The 20,814-nt window shown below is 40.2% G+C and overlaps 2 protein-coding genes across 9 annotated transcripts in view; one reads left to right on the top strand and one right to left on the bottom strand.

The window, feature by feature from the left end:
- The window catches only part of WDR78 (WD repeat domain 78), a 117,619-nt gene extending 103,096 nt beyond the window's left edge, over positions 1-14,523 (bottom strand). The window contains 3 exon segments of the mRNA XM_029228003.1: positions 4,605-4,788; positions 14,355-14,466; positions 14,469-14,523. Of these exon segments, the coding sequence (XP_029083836.1) occupies positions 4,605-4,788; positions 14,355-14,466; positions 14,469-14,523 (351 nt within the window).
- MIER1 (MIER1 transcriptional regulator) overlaps positions 14,394-20,814 on the top strand; it is a 56,475-nt gene continuing 50,054 nt past the window's right edge. Inside the window, exons 1-3 of one of the 8 annotated variants that reach the window (XM_029228012.1) lie at positions 14,397-14,788; positions 15,889-15,989; positions 18,995-19,068. In XM_029228012.1, coding sequence (XP_029083845.1) covers positions 14,506-14,788; positions 15,889-15,989; positions 18,995-19,068 — 458 coding nt within the window. In that variant the 5' untranslated portion in view covers positions 14,397-14,505. Of the gene's footprint in view, positions 14,789-15,343; positions 15,990-18,991; positions 19,069-20,302; positions 20,512-20,814 lie in introns of those variants that run through there. The other 7 variants (XM_029228008.1, XR_003794381.1, XM_029228004.1 and 4 more) reach the window with 7 other exon arrangements.

Raw genomic sequence — 20,814 nt, 5'->3', positions numbered from 1 at the left:
CTCTTGCTGAGGAATTGCCTTATACCCTGTTTCCCTATAAACTAGCTAGCCTACAGTCTAGGGTGTATCTTCATTAGATCAATTAATTTCCTTGCAATTGCCTTTTACCACTATGTCCACTGTTTTTGAGGGTGTTCATAGGTTTAAACTTCTCCATGCTCTGCTGCAAATAAAGCTGGTTCCTTATGGAAGATATAAGGAACTGTTGTACAGCTTGCTTCTCTCCCCAGATAATATCTCTGCACCAGATCTCTGGGGTTGACAGTGGACACAATGGTAAGCTTCTCCATGAGTGACAACCTCACTCTAGGTGTTGAGTGCTCCATGGAGGGAATAGGGCAGTAGCCTGAGGTCTTCTCAGCTTGCCTCTCCTGACATGGAACATGATCTCATGGACCAGGGGAAGGCCCCAGGATTCTCAGTGTGCCACACCCAGGCAGAGCTCATCAGTGGGGGTTATTATGGTAAAATGCATACATTTTTCATCTTAACCACATTTAAGTGTTCATGGCATTAAGTACTTTCACATTGCTGTGCAGTCACCACCACCATCCATCTCCAGAACTCTTTTTAAAAATCTCACAAAGGGCTTCCCTAGTGGCGCAGTGGCTGAGAGTCCACCTGCCGATGCAGGGGACATGGGTTCATGCCCCGGTCCGGGAAGATCCCACATGCTGCGACGCGGCTGGGCCTGTGAGCCATGGCCGCTGAGCCTGCGCGTCCGGAGGCTGTGCTCTGCAGCGGGAGAGGCCACAACAGTGAGAGGCCCGTGTACTGCAAAACAAAAACAAAAATCTCACAAAACTGCAAATCTGTACCCATTAAACAATAATTCCTCTTCATTCTTTCCCTGGTGACCACCATTTTACTTTGTCTCTATGAATTTGACTACTCTAGGTATCTCAGATAAGTCGAGTCATACAGTCTTTGTCCTTTTGTGACTAGTTTATTTCACTAAGTATAATATCTTCAAGGTTCATCCATATTGTAGTATGTGTTGAAATTTCCTTCTTTTTAAAGGTATATACACACATACAATTTGTTTATTCATTCATCTGTTGATGGAAACTTGGGTTGCTTCCACCTTTTAGCTACTATGAATAATGCTGCGATGAAAATCGTTGTACAAATATTTGTTCAAATCTCTGCTTTCAATTCTTTTAGGTACAGACCAAGAAATGGAATTGCTGGACGATATGGTAATTCTATTTTTAAATTTTTGAGGGACAATAATACTGTTTTCATAGCAGCTGCACCATTTTACAATCCTACCAACAGTGCACAAAGGTTCTGATTTCTCTATATCCTCATCAATACTTGTTATTTTCTGTTATTGTTGGGGTTTTTTTCATAGTGGCCATCCTAATTGGTGTGAGCTGGTATCTTACTGTGGTTCTGATCTACATTTCCCTAATGATTACCGGTGTGATGTTGAGCATTTTTTCATGTGTTGTCAGCCATTTGTATATCTTCTTTGGAAAAATATTTATTCAAGTCCTTTGTCAATTTTTTAAATTAGGCTGTTTGTTGTTGAGTTGCAGTTCTTTATATATTCCAGATATTAACTTGTTATCAGATATATGATTTTCTAATAATTTTCCTCATCCCATGGGCTGCCTTTCACTCTGTTGTTGTGTCCCTTGACGCACAGAAGTTTCTAATGCTTGATGTAGTCCAATATATCTATTTTCTCTTTTGCTGTATATGCTTTTGATATCATATCTAAGAAATCATTGCCAAATCCAATGTCAAAAAGTTTTTCCCTTATATTTTCTTCTAAGAGTTTTATAGTTTTAGATCTTCCCTTTAGGTTTTTGTTACATTTTGATTACTTTTGTAAATGGTGTAAGGTAAGAGTCCTACTTCGTTCTTTTGCATGTAGATATCCAGTTCTCTTAACACCTTTGTTGAAAAGACACTATTGCATGGTCTTGATATCCTTATTGTGAGGGTTTATTTCTGGGCTCTATATTATTTCATTGACCTATATGTCTGTCTTTTCTTTCTTTCTTTCTTTTCTTTCTTTCTTTTCTCCCTTCCTCCCTTTCTTTCCTTCCTTCCTTCCTTCCTTGATATCCTTATTATTTCTGGGCTCTATATTATTTCATTGACCTATGTCTGTCTTTTTCTTTCTTTCTTCCTTTCTTTCTTTTTGGCTGTGGTGGGTCTTCATTGCTGTGTGCAGGCTTTCTCTAGTTGTGGTGAGCGGGGGCTACTCTTCGTTGTGGGCATGGGCTTCTCATTGTGGTGGCTTCTCTTGTTGTGGCTCTAGGCACACAAGCTTCAGTAGTGTGGCTCGCGGGCTCTAGAGTGCAGGCTCAGTAGTTGTGGTGCATGGGCTTAGTTGCTCCACGGCATGTGGGATCTTCCCAGACCAGGGATCAAACCTGTGTCCCCTGCATTGGCAGGCGGATTCTTAACCACTGCGCCACCAGAGAAGTCCCTATATGTCTGTCTTTATGCCAGTACTACACTGTGTTGATTACTGAAGCTATGTAATAAGTTTTTAAATCAGGACGTGTGAGGCCTCCAACTTTGTTCTTTTTCAAGATTGTTTTGGCTATTTGGGCTCCCTTGATAGTCCATATGAATTTTAGGATGGGTTTTTTTTATTTCTGCAAAAAATGTCACTGGAATTTTGATAGGGATTGCATTGAAGCTGTAGATTGCTTTGGATAGTATTGACATCTTAACAATATTAAGTCTATGAACAAAGGATGTGTTCCTATTTACTATTGTCTTCTTTCAGCACTCTTTATAGTTATCAGTGTACATATCTTTCAACTCCTTAGTTAAGTTTATTTCTAAGTATTTCATTCTTTTTGATGCTATTGCAAACAAAACTATTTTTCTTGATTTTCTTCTTAAATTATTCATTGCTAGTGTATAGAAACAATAGATTTTTGTGTGTCAATTTTCTATCCTGCAAATTTGCTGAATTTATTAGTTCTAACAATTTTTTTAATGTGGAATCTTTAGGGTTTTGTACATATAAGATTATGTCATCTGTGAACTGAGATAATTTTACTTCTTCCTTTCTACTTTGGATGACTTGTATTTCTTTTACTTGCCTAAGTGCTCTGGCTAGGACATCCACTACTGTGCTGAATAGAAGTGATGAAAGTGAGCATCCATGTCTTGTTCCTGATCTTAGGGGAAAAGCATTCAGCCTTTCATCACTGAGTATGATGTTAACTGTAGGTTTTACAGATCGCTCCTGAGAAAATCCTTTCTCTTTCAAGTTAGTTGAAAGATTTTATTTTTAATTTTTATAATCACTGGATATTGAATTTTTCAAATGCTTTTTCTTTATCTGTTGTGATAATCACATGGATTCTTTTTCAATCTACTAATAAGGGGGAAAGTACTGACTTTTGAATATTGGAACAATCTTGCATATATTATCCCCACTTGGTCATGATGCATTATACCTTTTACATAGTGCTGTTAATACTGTGTAATATATATGTATAACATACACGTAATGCATATAATGTGTACGTAATATGTATATAATTATTATGGACTGAATGTTTGTGTACCCCCCAGATTCATATGCTGGAACACTAATCCCAGTGTGAGATGGTATTGGGAGGTGGAACTTTTGAGAGGTAATTAGGTCATGAAGGTAGAGCCCTCATGAATGAGATTACTGTCTTTATAAAAAGAGGCTAGGGAGCTAGCTAAATCTCTTTCCCCCTTGTGAGGATACAATAAAAGTTGGTAGTCTGCAACCTGGAAGAGGGTCCTCACCAGAACCTGACCATTTGTCACCGTACTCTTGGACTTCCAGACTCCAGAACTATAAGAAATAAATTTGTTTATAAGCCACCCAGTGTATGGTACTTTATTACAGCAGCCTGAGCTGACTAAATAATTCTTAAGGTCATGAGTAGACTTTCTTCACTCCACTCTAATGTTCTTACTACCAATAATGAATTAGAGGCGCCAACTGCCAATATTATGCTGTAAGATATGTTATATGGCAAAGATTCTAACAAAATCAATATATCAATACAGGCATACCTCATTTTACTGTGCTTCACTTTATTGCACTTCACAGATATTGTTTTTTACAAATTGAAGGCTTGTGACAACTCTGCATCCAGCAAGTCTATTGACACCATTTTTCCAACAGCATTTGCTCACTTTGAGTCTCTGTGTCACATTTTTGTAATTCTCGCAATATTTCAAACTTTTTCATTATTATTATATTCGTTATGGTAATCTGTGACCAGTGATCTTTGATGTTACTATGACTTGCTGAAGGCTCAGAGGATGGTTAGCACTGTTTGGCAGTAAAGTTTTTTAATTAAGTCACGTACATTGGAATTTTTAAACATAATGCTACTGTACTCTTAAGAGACTACAGTATAATGTAATAATTTTTATATGCATTGGGAAGCCAAAAAAACTCAAGTGACCCACTTTATTGTGATATTTGTGTTATTCAAGTGGTCTAGAACTGAACCTGCAATATCTCTGAGATATGCCTGTATTAGAAGTTATTGTTTCAAAGCAGCATACTTTCTACCTTTAACATTTCAATCAAGTTCTTCCCAGTGTCATTTTCAAAAAAAACTCAGAATTCTAAAGAATATTACCTGCGTGGCTGTCTTTGTGGAGGAAATATTCATTTTTTCTACTGTTTTGGGGTCAGGTAGAATCACCATGGTTTTTGACCCAGCCATTCTGCTTTGGTTTGCACTAGTATATCCTCCTTTCATTTGCACTCCTTTTGCTGGGCCAGTAAAGCTAATAGACCTCTTCGACTGTGTGCCAGTGTTTCTATATCAGGAAAAGAAAACATAACACTGAGGATACAGGATTGAAGAAAAATTAGCCAATGATAAAAAAGTAGATTTTCATTTAGAAACATGGAAACAATCTAAACATATAAACAAGAAAGAAATAGTAGCCACTTGAGAGCTCATTATGTGTAAGCATAGCTCTAGAATGTTTACAAGCACTGTGTCACTTTTTCCTCACAATAATTCTAAGAGGTTGCTATAACATTATTTTATATAAAGTCACAGAGGCTTAGAGGGAAACATTCTTACTAGAGTTGAAATTTGAACCCAGGCAGTCAGATCAAAAGTCTACACTTATTTCTCTGGGTCTCACTTTCCTTATCTGTAAGATGAGGATAAAGATAGTACTTAATTCATTGGTTATTATGAGGATTAAATGTATTAATTTCTATATTATGGTTAGGGAATGCCTGACACATAGTAAGCACAAATGAGTGTAGAGCGCAGTTTTGCAGGCAGATTGAAGAATGAGTAATAAAACCTGGGAAAGAATATCATGTTCCTGCCTGAACGATTACATGATAATTCTTAATAAGAGAAATTATAATCAAAATATTTGTATCCAGGAGAAAAAATATGATTTCACTTTTGGATCAATTCTCTAAATTCCTTAAGACAAAAACCTAATCATTCTTTCATTCTAGTACTCTGTACTGCAGACTTCTATAAAACAAGAATGATCACCCCTTACACTATAAAAAGGCATTGTGTTTCCAAAGAAAACATTTTAAACAATACTTTTACTTTCCTACTCATAAAAGATCAGACAAGAATAAAATACTTTAAAATGACAACAATCTACTTTTCATATTTTATTTTTCTTCATGGCATTTAGTACTACTTGACACTGTTTGTTGTCTACTCCTCTACTAGAATGTAAGCATCTTTAGGGCAAGAACTTTGTCTTGTTCATTGCTATATCGCTAGCACACAGGACAGTACCCAGTATATTGTGGGCACTATTAGTATTTTTTAAATAAATGACTAAATGAATTCCATTCATACTATTTCAAGTTTACATTCTTTTAAAGTATCATACCCTATCCTCCCTCCTTCAGTCTCTAAATGACTTTAACTCCAACATTTCCAAGAAAACCAAATTAATCAATGAGGTAAGAATTCCTTAAATTTCTCTACCTTCATTATATTCTTCTTTCATATCCCACAAACTCATCTAATCCATCCTTATTTCTTTCCTCCTCTTTCAGTTCAAAAGTTGCTCTTCTTATCTAAGGTTAACCTTTCTACCTGTGCTCTGAAACCTGTCTGTTACTACTTTTCTCAGGGACTCTTTTCCTTTGTAAAAAAATTTTTTTTGGCCATGCCGTGTAGCTTGTGGGCTCTTAGTTCCCCAAGGATGGAACCCAGGCTCTCAGCAGTGAAAGCACTAAGCCCTAACCACTGGACTGCAAGGGAATGCCCATCTCAGGGACTCTTCCGTCAATAATTCTTGGTCTCCTATATCTTGTTGCCAATCTTTTTCCCTTCAGCATATAATTGTACTCCAGTCATCTCTTCAACTTAAAAATCCTTCCTTTACCTATCTATTACTAGTCTTCCACTATCTATTACTGTATCTCTCCTTCACTTTTTAAAATATTAGTCAATAATCCTGTCTATGTCCTTACTCCTCTTATGCTCCATAATTCACTACAATCTAATTCCACCCTCTCCTCTCCTACTGCAGAGACTACTTTCATTAGAATCACCTAGTCTTGTCCTTCAAATTGTCAGATCCAAAGGACTCTTTCCAGTATTTATCTTTGTAGCATCTGACGTCAGTTGACCATTCCCCCTTCTTCTTAAACTTGAGTTCTCAAATTGGTTTCTGTAACATAACTGTCTCCTATTCTTCACACTCCTTGGGACCTCTAATTACCTGACCCTTCCATTTTCTACCAATTACTCAGTACCTTTTAGATTTCTCTTCTTTCACTATTTAATCCAGTATCCACAATTCATCAACTGAATCACTCTTTTACCATTACCTTCAACTCTTATTTTCTTTCTCCCTTGAGCTTTGCCCTACTATCCCTACAAAATACAGTCTGTCCATTCTATTCTTCCTCTTTACTATATCAGCTGCTTATTCCCATGGTCATACATTTGACCTTGTCCTTGTCAAGGACAAATACCCCTCAAATACTTCATATCCCCTTGCTTTATTTTTCTCCTCAGTACTTCTTACTAACATATCTGTTACTTATTTATCTTATGAATTAGATGTTCCCCACCCAACCCGCCAACCCTGAGAATCTAAATTCCACGAGACTAGGGACTTTGTGTTATTTTGTTCCCTGCTGTATCCCTAATGCCTACCATAGTACCCAATACACAGTAGCTGCTTAATAAAAAATTGTTGAATGAATTCCCGAATCATTACATCCAATTCAAAACATTCTCTCAACCTTCATACTCAAATGTTTACCAGTCTACTGGGTAGCTCCAGCTAAATGTCTACTAGACATCTCAAACTAAATAGATGCATAATGAAATCATATCACATTTACTCATAAACCAGCTCTATCTCTTTTACTCCCATAGGGACCAAATAGAAATGAATTAGCAAATGATGTTGCATTTACCAATTAGGTAGTTACTGTGATCTTATGAGAATCATCAATAAACTCTCCCAAATCTTCAGACTATAAGTTTCATGGGAAGGAACCATGTCTACCATGATAGCCCCAACTCTCAGTACTCTGCCTGACAGAGTGGGAAATTAGATTCAGAAAGTACAGACTACTTTAAAAAAAAAAAAATGAACTAAGTACCTGTAGCCAATTATGTTAGAAATTTATGGTGCACATCTAGCTATGTTAAAAAAACAGATGCTTTCAAAAGAGCCAAATTAGTGGGCAACAAATAGGATGACTTTCAGGAGATATTCACTTTGAAAGTTTTGCCTGAAAAACAGTCATGATACAAGAGGTTATGCAGTTGTACATTCCTGAGTTTTCTGAAGCAGGGACCTAATCTATTTTGTTCACTCCTATGTCTTCAGTACCTAGGGCAGTAGCTGGAAAATATAAGGCATTCAGTTGGTACCTGTAGAATGAATACCATGAGCACCGGATGACCACTTCTATGAAAAAAGAGACTAATGACATTAAAAGCACGCTACACATACATAAATCTCACTATGAAAAAAATAACCACAAGAGGAAAGAAGGAATGGCTTAAGAAAAAGTGTCTGTATTAGCCACTTCTTAGTTTAATGAGATTAAGGTAAAAATTTCAATCTAAACCCAATCAATTACTTTCATTTATCCAACTGTTATTCATAAAACACTTATTGTACATAAGGCTACATGCTGGCAGAGATACAATATGAATCAGATATGGGCCCTAAGGAGCTGACCGTCTAATAAGAGATAAAACATATATATGATTACAATGCAAGTACAAAATTGTATTTGCCTCAAGACTTACATGTAAGATGAAATGAAAGTTGTGGTAAAGATTACCTTGGGTAAGAGGAGTGAGCAGAGAAATCATGAAGATGGCATTTGAGTTAGGCTTGAATGTAGGTCAAATTCAAAAGAAGTACACGGGGCCGAATGTATATGTGTGCTTGTGTCTGATGCACATGCAGGTGAGGAGGGATGAGGACAGGACAGGAAATGCACCCTGAGCAAAGATCATTGTGAACGATGACAGTAGGAAAGCATGTGGTATATACAGGGTATCTTAAATGATTCAATTAGAAGGAAATTGAAGGAAAACAAAGTTAAGCTTTGAAAAAATAAAATGGCCAGGCTAAGTCTCTGAAATTTACTACACAAGCATGAAAGTGCCTTTGAATGATTTTGAGCATAAGAGTTAACTGCTCAAAACTATGCTTCAGAAAAATTTAGCTATATTCAGAACACACTAGAAGCAAGAAGACCATTAGTTAAGATGCTATGGAAACAGGCCAGATGAGAAGTAATCAAGGCTTAACCTGGGGTGGCAAATGTAGAAATAAAACAAATGCTAAATACAGCATGTATTAAGCATATCTTTTTATTTTCTGTATTTTGATGTTTTGATATCTAGGAACTTGCTAACCCTGGAGGGACTGCCCCTCCCAGGGCTAATCAATTCTTATACATAGTAAGGGACTTGCCTACAAGCAAACCTTTTATACGCAAACCAACAAATCCAGAGTCCATACCCTCAACCATCTCCTTCATCAGGCTCTCAAAGAGATCTCACTCTCTGGGTCACTATCCACTTGCCCTAATCACTGTAGGGACAGGAACCAGACAACTAGGGATAGTCCCTATGCCCAGAGCCTTTTGAAATTATTCAAACAAGCTATTCCTACACCTGCTTATTCCGCTTTGTCCATTTCTCCCCATGGGAACCACAATAAAGCTTCTTGCCCATGTTTTCCCCTTGCTAGTTTTACCTCCTGCTCAGCCCTGGTGCTTCCTCATGTGGCCCCACTATGTGGTACGGCATGCCATGTCTCCTGATTCTAGGGATCTATGAGTATTTTAAAAAACAAAAACAAAAAAAACCTTCTTCCTTCATGATAGTTATTTCTGTGTCTATGTACCTGATTAAAACATACCCCAAGTACCCTTAAACCACAGATACAGAACAAACAGGACTTAATTGATAATAACAATGCCACTTAAAAGCTAAACTTCAAAGTACTTCCACTATATTTGTAATTTAATTCTTTTATTTATTTCATTTTTTTTAAATGGAAGTATAATTGACCTACAGTTCCAGGTGCACGATATTGTGATTCAATATTTCCGTACATTACAAAACGATCACCATCCTAATTCAATTCTTATAATAAATTATGAGATATTTAATTGCCATGTTTTACAAGTGAGAAACTTAAAACTCAAAGAGGTCAACTTAAATGCCCAAACTCATCCAATAACTCACAGACTATGTGTTCTTGAGCAAGTTTCTTAATCTGTTTCTTTCCTCATATGTAAATTAAGGTTAATAGTAGTATCTGCCTCAAAGATTTAAGGCGATGATTAAAGTAGTCATTATTTCCAAAGCACAATAAGAAGTTAAATTGTAGACATGTTCAAGTTTAGATATTATGAGTGATATCCTGGTGGAGCTGTTTGGTAGCAGTTGAAAATCAAGAGGAAAGTGAATTTCAGGGAACAAAAGTGAGAACTGGAGATACAGATTTGAGAATCTTTCATGGAGATGATGATAAATGAACTGAGTCCCAAAATAAAAACCTAAAGATACAAAGAGAAGGTAATAGGGCCAAGGAGAGAAACTGGAGGTAGAAAGAAAGTAAAACCAGAAAAAAGGCATCTTTGCCAGTAGTAAGTGAACCAGTTCAGGGTTAGTTCAGGGTTAAGGAGGGGAAGATTGATATTGTCAAATGCTGCAGAGAGGTAAAGAGAAAGCCCATTGAATTTGGTGACTTTTGAAACCTTTAGGTTACTCATTATTGACCTGAGTAATTTTCATATAGAAATGGAGACAACAGACTGCAAGTGTTAAAGGGTAAACACAGATACTTCTGGTTTCTGGTCTGACATGTAAAGGCCATGAAAGACATCAATCCTGTACTCACAAGAAAAAGGCTGAGCAAACTGAAAATCAATGGGTCTTCTTAGGTCCATCAGAGAATTGAGGTTACAGGCAAACCCTCACACTGAAAGACTGAGATGCAGGAATAACAGAATCACAACTTACTGGGAGCAGAAACTGCCACTAGAGCCAACAAGTGGTAGGAAAACCTAAAGGGTAATTGCCTAATTGCTGGAAACTGAGTGTAGACTAATTCAAAAGAGAAAAAACTGCTGGGGGCCCAGCCTTAGGGAGCTCCCGCCCACAACACTTTTATCGAGTTTTACCTTTACACTTTACTCCACCAGTCTCTCAGGATGAAGATCAGAGTAAAACTCCCTGATAGTTCCAGCAGGGGGACAGGAAGTAACCATTTTGAAATATACCTGGAATGTTCAGTTATCCTTAACAAAGGCCTGCCCTCAAGGAAAACCATTTTACCAGAGCCTAACCAATGTGGGGGGAGGGAAATAACCTACTGGAAGTCCATCTAACCTTCTTGTTCCACCTAAAGAGAAAAATTCTGAGAAATACTTATGAAGGTCACAGCCCAGGGACAAAGGCCCACTAAAAGATTAAGACCTAATCATAGGATTATGGCACACTCCCCTCCCCCTTCCCCCCTCCCTCACATATCTTACCACCACATCAACAGGGCTCCTGTATAACTGAATTACAATGGGAAGAACTGTAAGGCTCAGACTCTAAGAAGGAGTCTCTAGGGAAACCTAAAAAGCCAGAGGAGACAAAAAGCAGGACACTAGAGGAAACTGAAGTCTTGGAAACCTATAGCTACAGCAAACAGCCTAATTCCTAGACAGATAAACATAAATCCTCACACTAAGGGCTTACTTACCTCAGTTCATATTACCTGATGCAACATGTTCAGCTTTCAACAAAATACATGGCATACCAAAGAGCAAAAACAGTCTGAAGAAACAAAGCAAGGATTAGAGCCAGAATAAGATATGGCAGAGATTTTGGAATTAGCAAGACTGGGAATTTAAAATAATTATGATTAATATGTTAAGGATCCTAATGGAAAAAGTAACATGCAAGAACAGATGAAAACTCTCCCCACCCCCCAAATCAAAAGGAAATGAATGAACACGTAAGGAAGAACAGAGAAACTGGGCAAAGAAGTGAGATAAAAGCAGTGAAGGAAACACTAGTGGTTTTTACCACAGTGGAAGATTGTCCAATACAGCCAACCCCCAAATTATGATTTTTTGACTTTACAGGGGTGTGAATGTGATATGCATTCGGTAGAAACTGTACTTCGAATTTTTATCTTTTCCTGGACTAATGATATGCTATAAAATGATACTCTCGTGATGCTGGCAGTGAGCCATAGCTCCCAGTCAGCCGTGCAATCATGAGAGTAAACAACCAATACATTTACAACCATTCTGTACCCATACAATCATTGCTTTTAATTTTCAGTACAGTATTCAATAAATTACATGAGCTATTCAACACTTTATTATTTAACAGACTTCATGTTAGATGATTTTGTCGAACTGTATGCTAATATAAGTGTTCTGAGCATGTTTAAGGTAGGCTATGCTAAGTATGATGTTTGGTAGGCTAGGTGTAATAAGTGCATTTTCTACTTAATGATATTTTCAACCTATGATGGGTTTACTGGGACATACCTCATTGTAAGTTGAAGAAGATCTGTATTGCTAAGCCAATAGGAAAAACCCAATATAGGAAAAATTGGAGTGAGAAAGTGAAAAATTGATAAATACATGTTTCATGATATCCTTTCCAAGATCAGATTAAGTCTTAAACTGAGAAAGATGAGAAACATTAGGTCAAACCAATGGGTGTAAACTTTAGTGTGTATGAAATTTTGTTTTAATTAGATAATATGGCTACCTCAAAAAGTGAAGGTTATATTAATTTCTATCTCCCACCCCACTCTTTCCTTAATAGGTAATCTCCCATGAATGTGTCATTATTCAAGAAATCCCGAAGGGAATTTTTCTAACACTCTCAGGTACTCTGAGAGTTTTATGATTTTTTAAAACTTCACATGAAACCAACTTAATGTTAGTTTGAGACTGCCATACCTACAAGTAAAAACAAAAACCAGACGAGATGAGCAATAATCAATGTTACTCAAATACATATTCACTCATTTGTTTGCTGCCAGCAAATACTGTCTTCTTCATTCTAAGCAGTAGCAGTGAACAAAACAAAACTCTCTGCCATTATGGAGTACATGATAGCTTGGATGAAGACAGATTAACAAACAAGTATATATCAAACAGAAATAAATTTTATGGAGAAGGATAAAGCAAGTTGAGGGACAGGAAGTACTGGGGAGAGTAGTATTATTTTACGCAGTGTAGTTAGAGAAGGACTCTTTGATAAAGTGACACGTGAAGAAAATGAGTGTCATGAGATTACTAGCGGGTACAGTATTCCAAAGAACAGCAAATGCCCAGGCCTTGAAGTGGGAAAATATGCCTGATATTGTTGTGGAACAATATGGAGTGTAATTAGCCAGGGGGAAGAATCCAAAGTGAGATTCTGTGGGGCCCTGTGAGGATGTGAGCTTTTACTCTGAGTGAAATGGGAGAAATTGGAGGCTTTTGAGAAGAGCCACAGTGATTACTATGTTGAGGGTGAGGGCAAGATCATTTAGGTGTTTACTGCAATGTAACAGTGACTTACATTGGAGTGGTAGTCTGGACTTATTTTGCAGGTAGAAATGGTAGAATCTGCTGATGGAGTGGGGTATTGAGAAGTCAAGGGTAACCCAAAGTTTTTTTACTGAGTAACTGGAAGAGTGGAAATTGCCATTTACTGAAATGGGAGACTGCAGAGTTGATTAGAGGGCGAAATAAGTTCAGTTTTAGATACAAGTTTTGAGATGCCTATTAACTTTTAAGCACAGCTGCTTGATTTTAAGTCTGTTTTCTTGGGAGAGGTGTTGGCTGCAGAGTTAAACTTGTAAACCATAAGTAAATAGGTGACTTTTAAAAGCAAAAAACAATAGTGAAGAGGTTTACTGATCCCATCAACACTGCAATATTTAGATACGGGAGAGATAAAGAGATGCCAGCAAAGTACTTTGAAAAGGAGTAGGCATAAACCAAGGGGAGAATTAGGGAGGAGTGGTGTCCCAGAAACCAAATGAAGTGATTCAACACTCAAGAAGTGGTACACCAGATCAAAGCTGCTGATGGGTGAGTTAAGAAACAAACTGAGAAATGGCCACTGTATTTGGCTGGACAGTTATTGCTGACCTTCACAAAAGCTATTTTTTGTGGAGTGATAGGATGGACAAAAACCTGAGTACCATATGCAGGAAAGAGCAGAAGGTTCTCTCCCAAGAACTTTTCAACAAGTTCTGCTAAAGAAAGATCAGCTGATCTGGAAGAGACTGGATAGAAGAGATGCTGAAGGTTTGAGAAGAGAGAACAAAAGTGTTCTGGAAGTGCGGGAGAGTGAATGAATTAGGAAACTTGTAAAGTGTAATTGCTGGACTAAGGGACCATTTGAAGTTGTAAGCGAGACATCTGTAGAGCTGTATGCTTTTCTCCAGCCTCTCGTCCAACTGCTGCAGAAAACAGAGAAAGTTGTAAGCTGGAATGAGTTTTAAGGCAGAATGGTATGAGGAGAAGGCAGAAAAAAACCTCAACTACAGAGCATAGTAATGTTCGGTCTGGTAGCTCACAGAAGCTGAGAGGGTTGAACATCTGGGCACAGCTTGGAGGCAACAAGCTGGAGACTGCAGACCGGGAAAAACAAAAAAACAAAAAAAAACAGGAGTTTTAGGAGGAAGGGTGGTTCCCAACAAACTAAGTCTTTTCTCGACCAAGCACAGCAGTAGAGCTTTGGAAAAGGCAGTCCTAGGCCAACGAAGTAGACATTGCCGCCTCGGAGGTTCGAGGGCTGTCGACTGAACACAGATGCAGTAAGTGCTAAGATCTAAAAGGGCTCCCTCCGGGACCCAGGGGAATGGACTTAGGTTTTAGCGCCGGAACTTACACCCCGACGTTCGGCTGCTTGCGGCTGTTTACCGGAGAGATGGGCATGGTGGCGACTGGGTGGGGAGTGGTCGACCACCCCCTTCCCTGGCTGCTTCTGGAGCCCCTGTACCCCAACCCCCGGCGTCAGCGGCTCCGGCTAAGGCACGGGAATGTTTGCCGGGCGTCATGGAGACGGTGGAGCCTTGGCTCAACAAGCGGCCGCGCGGTTGGCTGGCGGCTGGAGGCCGAGGAGGAGGGCGGAGGCGGAGGGGAGGACAGAGGGTTGGTGGAGCAAGAGCAAGCCCCGGACGACGACTACAAGAAGGAGGCGGGCGGCCCAGGCCCTAGGCCCCTCCCAGGCTCTGAGTCTCCCGGGCTGCAGGCGGATGGATGGGGCTTCTTCAGGCGGTGGCGGCAGCAGCGGAGGTGGCGGCGGCAGCGGCGGCAGCGGCTGTAAGTGCAGCCTCCATAAACCACCTCTCCTCTCCTAGCCCTGTTTGGGTGGAGGGGCTCCCGAGGTGTCCTCGGTCCCCTTTCTCTCCTTCCCCTCCCCCACTGCAGAGTACCGCCCGGAAGACCCTTAACTTCCGGGGAGGGGCTGAGAGAGCGCGCCGGGCGCGCTTCCCCTCCCGGAGTGGCGCCGGCCACCCAAGGCGCATGCGCAGCTCTCCATCGCCATCCGCCCCCTTCCCAGACTGGTCTTTTGCTTTGGCGGTGGCGGCGGCGGCGCCAGTCTTCCCCGGCGTCCGCGGCGCGCTGGGAGTCAGCTGCGGAGTGAGTTCGCTTCGCCTTGTCCGCTTCCGCCTTTCTCCAGTCGGCCCCGGAACGCGGTCGGGGTGGGGTCAAGCTGACCGCCCCGCTGTGGCTCCGCCTCTTTCCCGCAGTATCTCCGGGTTCTGTCTCAGCCCTGGAAGGCTCCTGCTCCCACTGCAGCCCCCTGTGGTGAGCAGGGTCTTGGGCAAACCGGCCCTTTTCGGAGGGAGTGAGGGAGGGAAGAGAGGCTCGAAGAGGGTGGTGTTGTGAGGGAATGAGGTCTTCCCAGGCCTTGGGTGTATCCCTGGGGGCAGATGCCTCCCTAGTCTTTGAATGGCCTTGTTCTTTCAGCTTTTGGTGGAAAGATCTCTGGCCTGGAGACCATCTCTAGTCCTCGTTTGCTGTGTGACCTTGGGCGAGTCACTACCTCTCTCTGGGGCCCCAGTTATACCTAAAGCTTCTTCCAACGCTAAAACTCTTAATTTTGCAGAAAAGCTTATGCAGTTCCAAGATTGGCCCGTCTACTGAGGCCGCTTAGACGAGATGACCCGGACTTGAGTGAACCTTTCTTCAATCATGGGTGGAATGAGGCGACCTCTTTATTGGATCGCGTTTATTCCTTTATCATCAGTTACAAATTGCATGACTCAAGACTCATTAATGTTTTTCTAAAATTGTCATGGGATTCCTGTCCTAATTCCTGGCCGTCTTTTTAAAAATTAGAGACAGGCGAATGGTGAGCTTGTAGTATCATCGTCTCTAGTCTCCTTACTACTGAGGCTCTCTTTCCTTTGATCCAGATGGTGTGGTGGCTCGATTCTCCCAGTGCCTGGCTGAGTTTCGGACGTGGTTAAGAACCAACTGGTTGAGGTTCAATGCAGACAAGACGGATGTGATGCTGGTAGGCAGGGGCACACTTGGAGATTAAGGGAGGGAAAGTCCAAACTCCCTCAAGTAATATAAATGTTATATTACTCTTCCAGTGTTTGAGAACTGCTGATGGGCCAATAATTTCCAGAATTTGGGTGAGATAAAAATAACATGTCAACAATATAAAAACTATCAAAGTATCAGTTTGTGATAATCTGATAAAATGGAGCCACTGGATAAAACTCTTTATGTAAAAATTATGAAAAGAAAAACCAGAACTGTTCTTTGAAGAACCAAAAGGCTATATAGGTGTTTTGGGGTGGCGTTAATAATAAAAATCAAACTAACAAAAAGATGATGCTGATTGTCATAGATGTGGGGCTTCCAAATGTAATGCATTACTGCTTTGTAACCTACATTTTGCCTGCTAGAGTAAAGGTAAAACTCAATTTATCTAAAATGCACATTTTAAAAATAGGTGAAATTTTTTGACATTTAGCTATCTTCAACCAAATTAGTATAGTTATCCATAAATTTTCACCTGCACATCATGTGTAGCCTGTCACTCTTAAATAAAAATTTAAGGAAATAGTTAACACAATAATCTCAAAAGGGACTCATGGACTCTGAAAATTGTTAGATACAGAATTTGGTTTTAGGGTTTTGAATGTGCTGTTTTAATCTATTTAATTCAAACAGCCCCAGAGTCTGAATTGTTTTCTTGGTGCATTTTTTTTGTTGTTGTTGTTTTTGTTTTTTTTTTTGTGGTATGCGGGCCTCTCACTGCTGTGGCCTCTCCCGTTGCGGAGCACAGGCTCTGGACGCGCAGGCTCAGCGGCCACGGCTCACGGGCCCAGCCGCTCCGCGGCATATGGGATCTTCCCGGACCGGGGCACGAACCCGTGTCCCCTGCATCGGCAGGCAGACTCTCAACCACTGCACCACCAGGGAAGCCCTTCTTGGTGCATTTTGAGAGGTACCTTTTTGAAGTGCATGACATGTTTATATTGTATACATTATATTTGAATCAGGTATTGGTCCTGAATAAAAGGTTATATTTCTTAGGTATGTGTAAATTGCCAGGTTTACTTATTGGTTAGTTTGGGGTACTGGCTGAAGAAAAATTGAGACCTTAAAATGCTTTTGTTAATAGCAAAATAACTTCGAGGGGTTCGTGTGTGTGTGTGTGTGTGTGTGTGTGTGTGTGTGTGAGTGCGTATGTATGTATGTTTGTGTATTGCAGCCTCTATAAAATTGTTTAAAACTTTTTAATGGAGTATGCAGTAAATTGCTTAAAAATAATTTCCCAATATAACAGCAGTTTTGAGTAGCTTATGTGGTAAAATTAATGTTAGTTTGCCTGAAAATAAGGAAGCCTTTAGGTGGGGAATGGGAGCTAAAGAGGCATTTATTCAGGCTTTGTATAGTGATTTTTTTGTTTTGGGACATTAGCCACAAACCTCACATATAATTGGAATTAACCACACCTTTTAGCTTAACTGTAAACATTTTACTACACAATTCTAACAGCTACCATTTTGGATATCACAAAATAAAGATTATAAACCGTAATAATTTTAAACAGCTCATAGGCAACGGTGAATTTTCTCATGCTTTCAACTCTGTAATATCCCGTTTTCAGCTCCTCTGGTATCAGTAGGCTTTAAAGATTTATTTTTTGTTGACCCAAGTATAAATATTGAGTGTTTGTATTTGAATACAAAGAAGACATCTGTTGAATTAATCCAAAGTGCTGAAGAACTTAGGGTAATGGGTGGAAATAACAAGGAGGTAGATTCTGGTTTGTTAAAAAGAAGAATGTTCCAAACATTAGAGGTTTTTTTGAAGAGCAGCCTTTTCATGAGACAGTGAGTCATTGGAGGTGTTTAAGCTTAGGCAGAAAAGCCTGATAGTGGGGAAACAATGAGGGATTCCCACCTAGACAGTGTAGAAATTGACTAAGGACCTCTAAGATCCCATCCAACATTAAGATTCTATGACTAATGAATAGTTAATTTTTACATATTTGTTACTGAAGAGGTAAGCAAGCGTTTTGAGAATTTGCTTTCCTTAAGATGGCTTCTTAAAATTTTTGAAGTATAGCACTAGAATAAAATGGGGAGTAAAACTATACTGAATTCAATAATAATGTTACCAATGACTTACAATATTGGAGCTGTTTCTTTTTACCTTTAGAATATCTGAACCTAAAAAAAAAAAATCATGTAACCCACATTTACAAAAAAAGGAAGGAGAAAAATGTAGAGGGAATGTTTCCCCTAAACGATAATGCCACATAAAAATAGTAAAACTGATAACACAATATTAATAAACCTAAAAGTCATTTATCAGTAAGATGGATATCTATTCAAATACGTCCCAGACCTCGATATTCCTGACAATTTCAGAATTTATTCAGTAGCTTATTTATTCAGTAGCTTAAGGGACCGTGATCCCCAGCTCTTTATCACAATTGGGATTCTTGTTGATGAATTAACTGAAGAATCAAAGATTTAACAGGCTTAAGCAAGTTATTCCTGTACCTTGCATTTTGACAATACTTTTTAATTTTCCTTTTGATATCCCGCTAAATTTCATATATTAGCTTTAGTATTTAAATGGATAATTCTCCTTCAACCAGTGGTTTTATAAAGCCTGAGTTTCTACCTCTAGGCCCCTTATTTTTCTTATCTTTACCCACCTCAGGTCTATGCACATACATTGTTCTTTGCCTTCACAGCTGTTTCCATCAAGCATCTCAAAGTGAAAAGTGTTTGAATATGAACTGGCTTATACAAAAGTCATTTCTATTTCGAGTCCAAAGGACTAAGGTAATTCAACAGGGTAACTTAGAAACTGTATACCTATGCTAAAATATTTATTCCCTCAAGGAAACTTGAAAAACACTTTTATATAAGTATTATAAAAAAATAAAATGAAAATACTGTACAGTACAGTTAATGGTAAAAATTGTTTGTAGATTTGGGAACCTTAAAGTTTTCCTTTCTCTTCTTTCCCTTGCTTTTCTTTCAGTAGAAAATGTGCATCAGATGTTTATGTTTAATTGGTTTACAGACTGTCTGTGGACTCTTTTCCTGTCATATTACCAGGTAATGTCCTTACTTAGCAGCTACTTCATATACCTATAAATGCACAAAATATTCATGCACAAATTATTATTGGACATAAGAATTTCAAGTTAATGTTGAATCTTTGGAAATAAGCTACTTAATAGAGTCTAGAATTTTAAGGGAATACAAATAACTTAAAACAGACTTCCCCATATTCCTTGTAAGTTAAGTATCAGTTTAAAGAAAAATTGTATACGTGCACATTTGTGCAATATATTGTAGTGCTGGCATCACATTATTTGGAGGGAATGAATGAGTTTCATATATAACTTGTTGATTTTGGTAGTCATTTTTGAAATTGCAATAAGAAGAACCCTTGAACATTTGGGGGAAAACAGGTCTTTATGAAATAAGACTTTCTAACTTCCGGTTTGGTAAAATGTGTTAGTGCACGTTTTAATATCACGTTTGCATTACCCAGTATCTGCCTTAGTAATGGAGGTGAAACATGTTTGTTATTTTGCAATCATTGGCTCTGGCAGTCATCAGAATTGTCACCAAAGCCACTTGGCAGTTCTAGGCCAATACATTAAAATAAACTTTTAACTTGCAGGCATTTCAGGCGTTGCACATAAGCAAGTTCTCCATCTATGCAGTCGAGTCGGAGATTATTTATATCTATTAAAGAGCAGCTTTTCAATATTTCACATTTTAAAAATTTCTCTAGTTGTGCAGAATTCAGCCGTTGCACAATTATGTTGCTACTGGCATTGCAGAAGGTGTGTGAGGAAAAGCAAATGATATATGAGGATGGCAGTCTACCTAGCACGATCCCTTTTCTTAATCTCTGCTGTGACCTCTAAGATTTTGGTACATGGTATTTTACAGTTCCTGTAGGGAAAGAACCGAGAGAAATATCTGTCAAGGGATAACCGCTTTCAAAGCGCACTAGTTGCAGCTGTTGCATCACAGCAACATCCGTTTTCTAACAGATGCACTTCAAAAAAGGCCTACATGTGAAATGTATCGTATCTTTTCCCCTGCGATATGAAGGCAGGACGCGGCTAGTTTGGCTAGTTTCCTCGACCTCTCTGGTCCCTAGAGCCCTCTCCCGGGCTGGAGTCGCGGATCCGCTAGGGCAGGCGCCCGGCACTAAGATGCCCGCCTCCCCCCACACCCACCTTGGCTCCGCCTCCTCTGGGCTCCTCCGGGGGAGGGCTGCCTCGGGGCCGCGCGCGCGCGCTCCGGCCTTTTCCCTCTAGTCCAGCTCAGCCCGGGCGCCGCGAGGGGGCGGAGTGGGGTGTGGTGGGCGCGCTCGGGCGGCTCCTGCGCGTTCCCGCCGAGGCAGCGGCGGCGGGAGCGGCAGAGACGGTGGCGGCGGCGGCTGGAGTCCCGTTGCCGAGTCTTACATCCGGGTTCTGGCCGTGACCCAGCTGCGGCCGCCGCGGAGATGTGACCCGTCATACGGCAAATATGGCGGAGGTAAGGGAGTGAGCTCCCCCTCCCCGTCCCGGAGCCGGGCGCCCCCAGGTCCGGGCCGGGGAGGAGTGGAGTGGGCCTGGCTAGGGGAGGCCCAGCCCTGCTGGCGCCACTGCCCACCTGTTGTCCGGAACAGGCCGCGCTCTGGGCGGGAGCTTTCCGTGGAACTTAGTTGGGATGGGTCCGGGGGCAGGAGAAAGCGGAGGCGTAGTTGGACTTCGGGGGGCACTTTGAAGGGTCGAGGGCTGCGTAGCCGTGCGTACGGAGAGGGGCGAGGGGGAGGGGTCGCCCGCGGGGCTGGGGCGC

Source organism: Monodon monoceros, unplaced genomic scaffold, assembly GCF_005190385.1.
Source record: "Monodon monoceros isolate NGI ecotype Baffin Bay Population unplaced genomic scaffold, NGI_Narwhal_1 Super_Scaffold_18, whole genome shotgun sequence".
Classification (NCBI taxonomy): Eukaryota; Metazoa; Chordata; class Mammalia; order Artiodactyla; family Monodontidae; genus Monodon; species Monodon monoceros.
This window is presented reverse-complemented; position numbering and strand designations above follow the sequence as displayed.